The sequence below is a fragment of the Lycorma delicatula genome, chromosome 7 (genome assembly GCF_047948215.1).
Source record: "Lycorma delicatula isolate Av1 chromosome 7, ASM4794821v1, whole genome shotgun sequence".
NCBI classification, from domain to species: domain Eukaryota; kingdom Metazoa; phylum Arthropoda; class Insecta; order Hemiptera; family Fulgoridae; genus Lycorma; species Lycorma delicatula.
Genome location: NC_134461.1, coordinates 14,062,957 through 14,072,818, shown reverse-complemented (window position 1 = coordinate 14,072,818; position 9,862 = coordinate 14,062,957). Strand labels below are relative to the sequence as shown.

At 30.4% G+C, this 9,862-nt stretch overlaps 1 protein-coding gene across 1 annotated transcript in view; it reads left to right on the top strand.

The window, feature by feature from the left end:
* The window catches only part of LOC142327907 (uncharacterized), a 53,215-nt gene extending 43,776 nt beyond the window's left edge, over nucleotides 1-9,439 (top strand). Inside the window, exons 9-11 of the mRNA XM_075371271.1 lie at nucleotides 2,101-2,328; nucleotides 5,556-5,696; nucleotides 8,079-9,439. Of these exons, the coding sequence (XP_075227386.1) occupies nucleotides 2,101-2,328; nucleotides 5,556-5,696; nucleotides 8,079-8,222 (513 nt within the window). The 3' untranslated portion in view covers nucleotides 8,223-9,439. The remainder of the gene's footprint in view (nucleotides 1-2,100; nucleotides 2,329-5,555; nucleotides 5,697-8,078) is intronic.
* The last annotated feature ends 423 nt before the right edge of the window (nucleotides 9,440-9,862 follow it).

The window sequence follows — 9,862 nt, the reverse complement described above, 5'->3', positions numbered from 1 at the left end:
GAGAGAGAGAGAGAGAGAGAGAGAGAGAGAGAGAGAGAGAGAGAGAGAGAGAGAGAGAGAGAGAGAGAGAGAGAGATTGTGTATTATCATGTTTATAATAAATTTGTTTTATTGCAGGATTCTAGACGTCCTCTACAATACAAATTGGCTATATCAGAAATAGGTTGTTACATGTGGGCAGATTCAAAGAGCTGGATATTGAATGTTACGTTGTGTAAAGTAAATAATTCTATACCCAATTACTGTATAAAAGTTACATTACATAGAGAAAGAAATACTTAGCATCAATAATTAAATATTTTTAATAATAATCAGTTTAAAACATGTATCGATGATTAGATCTTTTTTGTAAGGTATTAAAACCAGAAGGAAATATATTAATTATCTGTGAAACATGAGTATATGTTAACATTAGTATAAAACATACACTAAAGAGCAGCAATAAAAATTTGGACATGAGTGGTGCTAAGTATGCTACTGGTAATTTTAAATAGATGAACAAAAATATTAGTTGGAAAATTTAAACAACCAATGTGCGGTTCACATTCTTTTTTGTACTCTTAATTTTTCTTTCATAACTTCACTGCTCTGGGTATCTCTTACAAATTTCAATTTTCATGTTCCCTTTTGGCTTCTGCCTCTAACTTCTTCTTGTAGAGGATCAATTCCACACATCCCTAAGAATGTAGGGATCCAAATCTTCTATAATCTCATTTTAATTGTTTATCATTCATATTCATGCTCCTTCTGCAAACAGTCGCATCATCTTAACTAGCTCCCCTTTTAACTGGACTATGTTAACTGACCACACAATTTTTTTTATTAATGAGCTGCTACTGAAGTAGTAGCAGTAAAGTAAGTAGTAGTCAGTTATTCATATAAAAAAAACTAAAAAAAATGAAATTGGAAATTTTTTTTGTTAACAATAAAAATGGTATTTTAGAATAGAACACAAATAAAATATTTTATTTTATCAATATTAATTTATTAATTGAAGTTGTGCATTTTATTATTTGTAAAAATTTAAGATGAGTCTACCCCAACATAAATGCTATATGTAGAAGTTGATGCAACTTTAATATCCATATTATCAGATTATTTTTAATCTTAATATTTTTATTTTTCAAAATAAGTGGTGTGTAATGTAGCATTGTTGATTTATTTTATAAATCATAATAAACAGCTTTTATTTTATTGGTTCTTTATTAAATCATTGTACTAAATTGTAGTAGGTATGGTCTACTTTTTCAGGTGCTGAAATTTTAATACGTAGAACACTTGTTCTGAAAATTTTAAATTTATTTAAACAGATTAACTGGCCAATTTGCTGAACAGCTGAGGATCTTGTGTTTTGGCTTGGCCAGTGAAGAGAGGGTGGAAGTCCACCTATAAGTACTGAATTAGCTTGTTTTTCCTTTTGATGATGAGGATAGGGGGAAGGGACTTTACATTATTGTAGGGATCTGAATTTAAAAACATCAAAATGCTGACAAATATTTGTGCCTTTTCTTTTAAACAAAATTATTGCTTCTATAGTGAAGATTGCATTTGTAGAAGCTATTATTAAAATATTGTTATTAACAATATAAAAATTATATTTATAGCAATTTTTTTGGATTACTTAATGCATTTTATGTTCGGTGTATTTATATATAGATTTTGTAATAATTTGTTAGAAAAATTTCAAGAATAATTTTCTGAAATAAAATATTCAAAAGAAAGCATACAGATGTTGTAGGAAAAGTATTTTATAATTGAAGTTTATTTGTTGATAATAAAATAATTGAACTGTTTATTAACGTAATGAGATATTTGATGAACAGTCTGTACTTCAACTTGCAATTTGGCTACAAATTTTAACAAATGGGAAATTAAGAATAACCATATTAAATGAAAGTATATGTTCAACAAGGATAATTTTTGCAAAAGTAAAATTTAGTACAGTTAAATTACACCCCACCACATTAATACTTAATTTAAATCAGTATATAATCATTATAAATAACATTAAAAAAAAAATGAATTAAAAAGGATTTACCTTGTGATACAACATAATTAATTTTACACGTATTTCAAAGATTATTAATACATTTTTCACAGGTTAATGTTGTCAAAAGTCAATTTGTATGTACGTGTAAGCATTTATCAGCTTTTGCAGCAGGGATTACACCGATAGAAGCTAGCAGACGCAACACCGTAGAAAATAATCAAAGTCTAAATGAATATGAGGATTATTTTGGTACCTTTATTCTTTTACTTATACTTTTGCTTTTTTGTTGTATTCTTGCAATTATTGCATTTATGAGGGATCGAAAAGATAAATTACTGGTAAGTAGAGCTGTAACAAATTTTAATTATTAAATTAGTAAATCAAAATAATGAATTAAGTAAATCTACAAAAAATTTGATATCGATAATTAAAATTAAATTTACTATAAAATAACAGTATATTCAAAAGTTTCTAACTTATGTTTTATGAATCACAAAAAGTGAGAAAATGTAATTAAATCTCATACATAATATATATTCATCTGTTTCTTAGTCTTAATACTGATACTCTTCATACAATTCATTTTTAATATACAGAGCATTTCATAATGTTCTTAGGAGTTACAAAAATTCAATACAAAAAAAGTATTTCACTTACCTAAATGAAAGTTGTACGAGGTGAGCAGGGACTCAAAACAGTTTTTGTTAAAATCTATAAATGTCCAATATGTGCCCCTCTGGTGACACGGCACACATCAACACGAAAGTCTAGCTCTTGCCAAACTCGTTGTAACATGTCATTTTCGATAGGGTTGATTGCATTGATTATGCGATCCTTTAGCTCAGCGATATCGCGCGGTATAGTTGGGATAAACACCTTATCTTTCACGTAACCCCAGAGAAAGAAATCACATGGCGTGAAGTCCGGTGATCTTGGTGGCCACAGCATAATGTGTTTGTCTTCTTCAGATGCACGTCCTATCCAGCGCCGAGGTAATGTTGTGTTAAGGTACTGTCTAACCTTGTTATGAAAACGGGCAGGACAACCATCTTGCTCGAAAATGAAGTCGTTGAGTAGCTGAGGCGTAAGCCATAATTGTAACATATCCAGGTATATTATGCCGGTTACTGCCGTAAAAAAGAACACTGCCTCACGAGAGATCGCACGAAAACCGTTTACTGTCTGAGAATCCCGAATGTGTTCCACATAAGCGTGTGGGTTTTCAGTTTCCCAAACTCGCACGTTATGACGATTTACTTTGCTAATATGGAAAGAAGCTTCATCGCTGAAAATTGTCTTGTTTAGAAAACCTTCATCTAACAACATCTTTTCCTGTAACTGTAGACAAAAATCGAGCCTACGTGTTTTATCTCCATTAGAAAGACTCTTGAAGATGATACGGTTTGCATATTAAACGTTTACGGAGAACTCTCCACACTGTTGTTTTCGAAATTCCTAATTCTCTGCCTGCAGCCGCAGTCTATTTTGACAGGCTGCGAGTGAAACTGCACGCACACGTTCGACATTGACTTATGAGGTTGATGGACGACCGGTTGATTTTTGCTAGCATAAGCAACCGGTTTCACTGAATTGTTTATAGCGTGCACGAACTGAATTGTCACTTGTGGTGGCTTCTTATGAAATTTCAACCAAAACGCACGTTGCACAGAAATTACTGACTTTGACAAGTGAAATTCTAACACGCAAAACGACTTTTCGCTTACCGTGTCTACTGTCGACGCCTAGCGAGCAAATGGTTTACTAACTGCCTAGTATATGTGGAAAAAAGTATTTAAAGTACTCTTTCGTACAGTACTTGTTTTATTCTTATGAGTAAAATAGTTTTTTCTTAATGAATTTTCAAAACTCCAAAGAACATTATGAAACGCCTTGTATTTTAGCAAGAGTAACTTTGAAACATAAGCTATACTTTAAAATGAGTGGACTGATTTTTTTGCAATTTTTTCATTTTGTGCTATAGATTATTCAGAAAAAAATTTATAAGTGAAATTTCCTAAGTAAATAATGTTTACAAAATATAAAAACCCATATAAAATTTTGTTGTCATCATTGCTTAGAATTGAATCATTTTGATACAATATAGTATAAAAGTTTGAGAAGTCTTATATTCAAAATAGTTTTGTGATATAATTCAAGAAGATTGCTGAATTATTTTAAATTAAAATATATAAAATAGACATATTTTACTTAAAAATGTTACCTTTATTAATTTCTTGGGTTAACCAATCAACTACACAAACTTATAAAGTACACGTTTCATTTTGAATTCTCTAAGCTTCCTCAAGTGACAATACACATTTATACACACGTCATACAAAATTTTCTTATATACGAAAGAATTAACTGATCTATTCAGCCTAGATAACAATATTTTATCCTCATCCTTGTTGCAATAGGGATCCCCTACTCACTCCTAACTATGTTATCTTTAGATAATTATCTCTTTATACAACCTAAAATTGCTGTTTCCTGTGTATTGAAACCTTTAACAATAAACAAATTTTTCTCAGAAATTACAAATGCTAAATTATTTTCCTTAACTAAATTTACAATATAAATATGATTTTTTAAATTAAATTAACATAAATGTTGCGTATTCCAGCTATATCCATTCTATTGTTGACAGCATTTGTATTTTTCTTGATGTATATCATATCTAGAGTGGTCATTTTATATGTATTTTGTTCTTTGTCTAATATTTTGGTGCTGTTGAAATCGAATGAGTGTTCATGTTCTATTGTATGTTTTGTGAGCGCTATCACTTCCTTTTTTCTATATTTATGGCTTTTATTCTTTTTTTTAAGGTATTGAGATGTTTTCCCAATGTACAACATGTTAAAATCTTTACACAGAATGCTGTATACTACGCTGGCTTGTTGATTTTCTTCTATAGGCGATTTTAATTTAGAAAATATACTATTCATATTGTTGTTGTAATTTTGATGAGCTATTGCAAAATCCTTTGATAGCAATTTTTTAATCTTTTCTGACAGATCTGTGACATTGAAATGCAACATAATTCTCTTGTTAACATAATTCTGTTTTTAAATTAGCAAATTTTACATATTTTTTCAGATTTTGGTTGAAGTAAGTGCTTTGTGGATTGATGAACTTTCATGCTGGAGTGATCATATTGGGTTGCATGACACAAAACATTGATTTCTTTTAGAAAGTTAATTCACTTTCAGTTCACTGATAGTGTGGGAATTTGATTCATAAGTTTTATTCCTTCAAATAGCTTCAAAGGGTAATTGCAACTAGACAGACTGGGGAATGTGGAGTCCCCACTGTAACATTGCCAGAAAGAGCACACCATGAAGGAAAGATTTTCCCAATATCTAGTAGCATTGTTGTTAATGGAACCCATATTAAAAAGATTGTGAAACCCTTCCCCCTAAAATAAACAAAAAAGACAGATGCAATTAATTGATGTAGTACCAATATAATAATGTAGGTATTAATATGTTTCTGTATGTTTATCTTTAAGATAACATATGGAAACATTTTTTTAAAAATAAAATTGAAAATCATTTGTTATTTTCAGGATAGAGCCATATTTCTTGAGGACAACTATCCTGGGTACAGGCATCCATATTTAATTGGAGTCTTCACAGGCAACAGGATTGGTGCTGGTACAACAGCAACAATTGGATTTCAATTATTTGGAGAGAAAGGAGAATCTAAAGTATATACATCTATTACTTTTGTTTTTTTAACATTGTACCTGTCTGAACAAGCACTGTTAAGATTGTCTAAATCCATTGTTTTTGTATAAGCCACTAAAACATTTCCCCTTTTTTTTACCTTAAATATATTAACTAAATTTACTTTAGATGTAATTTTTACTAAAGAATTAAAAACCTGTGGTCCTAATTCCAGTGAAGCAATGCAAAAATAAATGGTCAAAAAGTATAAGTATTTTCATAGTTGTGAAAAAAAATGCACAAAGATTGTTCTGAAGAAAATTGTGGCAAAATCAGACATTATTTCATAAATTAATTATTGACTGTACGACTTTGTACAATACAATGCCAAATTGTAAAAATAACTACAATAAGAGACTGCAAAGACTGAGAAATGTAACAAATATGAGTGATGGGACCATACACTGTAAAAGGAAGGGGTAGAGATAGTGACTGAGATGGACTGATAATGTGTTGACAGATTTGAGGGTGATGAAGGTGGCAGGATGGGAAAAGAGGATAGAGAGGTGAAGGGTTAATTGTTGAGGCCAAGGCCCAGGCTGTAGCTGAGAAGAAGAAATAAAGAAATGTTCTTTACAATATTGTAGCATTTCCAAAAGTTACATTTTATGTCTTTATGTCTTTTTTTTATCAAATGATTATTTAATAAAATAAAACTTTATTGGCACTTCGCCAATAAAAAAATTCCTAAAATTGTGTTCACATTAAATGCAGTACCATATTGCTTTACTTGGACATCAAAAAGGAAGTAACTTTACTTGCTCTAATTAAAAAACAAGGCATTTTCTAGATTTCTGTCTTATTTTAGTCATAAGAATATAAATGAGGGCTGGCTGGAAAGTTCTTTGCCTGACAAAGAAAGCACAAGACTTTGGAGAAATTTTTACTTTTCAACTTTCAAATCAATACATTTAGACCAATGGCTTCCAACTATTTAATATGCTGGATATAATGTGATCTGTCCAATTCTGTAAAATAAGCAGCTGTCTTGACTTTGATCTCATCATTTGAAGTTAACGTACATCCAACAAGCTACTTCTTCAGGTTTGGGAAGAGGAGTAATGGCTGGTAACCAAGCCTAATGAACATGGAAGCACTTTGAGGCATAAATCATGGGGTGGGAGTGTTATTACACTCCCATGATTCTTCCTCTCCCATGAAGAGGAAGAGTATTCTCTTCCTCTGTGATTGTACTGCCTTTTGCCAGGCAGTCTTATGAGCAGCACACCAAGAGAATCCCATAAATTGTAGCCATTACTTTTCCTGCAAATGGTGTCATTTTTGCATTCTTTGTTGCACTTCACTTATCCCATCAACTCTCGGGAATGTGTTCTGTCATTTAACGGTGAATCCATGTTTCAATGTTTATTTAAACTCAGCAGAATGGTATTTAAATAAGTCTAAACCATGAAGTGTTCAGTCAAATGTGTTTTTTGAACTTCTAGGCGTCCCAAGTATTTATCAACTTGAAAGAATGTACGACCATATTTAAATTTAGAAGCCCACATTTTTATGAAAACAAAGGGAAAGAATTATATTTAAATCTCAGTTTGTATGACCGTTAGAGACCTTATTCGATTATCACAAACAAGCAACTAAACTCGTGCATTTGAAACTTTGCAGCAGTTACCTAAAGAATAATGCTTGACAAATGTTCACTTGTTCATATCTGAGCCATATCTATGTCAATACAAGAATTTTCTGATGATGGAAACTTATATTTTTAAAAGTGAAGTTGTTAGTTGGATTTTAATCATGATATTTATATAAATTATTCAATATATTTACCTTATTTAATATTTAATGAATGAATTAAGTGTCATTAAATGTATTGAAGAGTAAATAACATTTTTTAAAAATATTTACAGTGTTTTTACTCATACATATTGCTATCATCATGTTGCTATTCATCTGTTTTGTGATTTTATGCTGTTTTGCATAATTATGTTAGATTTGACTCACCATAAAATAATCAATGCAGAAAGGTAAAGACAAAGTAAGCTTAATTTTCCTTCACAGAATCTTATCAATGTATGCTGAGTAAGTAGACCTAAGAATGCAGAGAAACCACTCAAAAGTGATTACAAGACTAGAAAGTATTAAATTTTCTGGCGTAATGTAAAATTATTTTTTACAAGGATAAATATAACTAATTATATAAGTAATGTAATAGCTTTTATAAGGTAAGCTCTTAATATTTGCATGGTAAGATGTAAAATAGTTAAGGAAATGTTAATATTTAAAATAATGAAGAATTTTTGGTATTAAACAGATATAGCCTAATTTTTAAAAAATTATTATTCTGTTTAATTTTAATTTTATTTTGTATTCACAGAGTAATTTAATTTGTACTGCTATTTCAGCCGCACATTTTGAAATGTAGCTACAGAAGAGTTCTTACCAGGGGTTCAGATGACTGGTTTGTTCTATTTACACCAAAATGTTTGGGCTGTGTTGATTATTTGTATGTTTGGTCAGATTTCCATGGAAAATGTCCATCATGGTAATAATTTATACTAGGTTTTCCTCATAGTTACTAAAAATTTAATTTATTAACGGTCGGTTGATTAGTAATTTATCATAAGCTTAAAAGCTTATACATGGGAATGTGGAATCAAACTTTTCCACCATACATATGCCATGCCTGACCAAGTATGACGATTCAATTTATTTCCATCAAAAACAGCCGTGTCTAAACAATTACTGAATTCACAATCATCAGAATCATCCACTATCATCATAAAAACCTATGCAAAAAACGGATGAACCTTTGCGCATATGTGTTGCGCAGAGTCTCTAGTTTGACCTTCAGTCACGCCGCGTCACTTTGTTTAGTTCTGAACACGCAGCTAGCATGTAAACATGTCTACAACAATAGCATCTCCCGACAAGTGTGAAGTGCGTGCGGTAACAACTCTATTTCTTCAGGCTGAGCGGTGTAATGAAGCTGAAATTTATCGATGAATAAGTAATGTGTACGGTGAAACTTAAATGGGTGACAGCAAAGTTCGACAATGGTGCAGGAACTTTAAAGCAGAACTTTAAATCCCATAGAACACAACATTATTAAATAAATAGTACAAACAAGCACAGTCAGACTAAAATTCTATTGATTCGTAATCTAATCTTTTAAGAAAATATTATTTGAAAAATTTATATTGATTGTGGTATACTACAGTGAGCAACATAAAACCGAACCCATAACATAACCACTGCAGAATCAGTAGGTTATGTTTGAATGAAATTTCATAAATGATACGGTTAAATTAAATAAGAAAAACATAATTTAAATGTTGCATTTATTTACCTTATTTTTTCAAAAGAGGTTCAAAATGACCACTTGGACATCGATGCAGCTTTTCAGCTCGACTGATCATATCAGTCTGGTTCGGTTTTATGTTGCTCACCTGTAGTAGCTAAGTTGGCAGTTGAATCAATCAATTGCCCTTCCTCATGTATTCATTTAATAAGAACTATAACTTTTTAATCATTTATTATTGTTGTATTTAATTTTGTTAACTCTAAAAGATTGAATACTATATATATATATAATGTTATAATATTTGGGAATAGTAGTTATTCAAAGAAATGTTTTATTATTGTTGAAACAAAAAAAAAAAGAATTTAATTTGATTGAAGAATAAATAAAATGTTTATTTATTCTGTCTGTTATTTCACAGACATTATATGTAAAAGTCATGTACTCAGTTTATTGGAAGGAGAATCAAATATATCTCCCATACAGAAGGAATAATTTATATGTAAAATTTACGTGTACAATAAATAAAAGTCAAATTGACGCAATAAAGTGTGTTAGCAAATGATTTTCAATTTAAAATAACTAAATTTAACTATGATATTATTATTAATAATAATAATAATAAAAATAATAATAAATTTGAATAGAAAAGTGCTCCTAACAAAAACAGAAATATTTCAGATTTAACCAATATCGAATCCGCAACCTGTTATCAAACCAAAATTACCTTCCAATAAATTCAACTCTCCAAAGATTACCATATAGAAATTCTCATTTTTTTTTGTAAGATCTAAGTCAAATATAGCCAAATTTCTGTGAGCGACCACCTTTTCAAATTTCCAACCCTAACCAGAGACTTCAGTCTCTGGTTAGGGTTGTTAGGGCCGT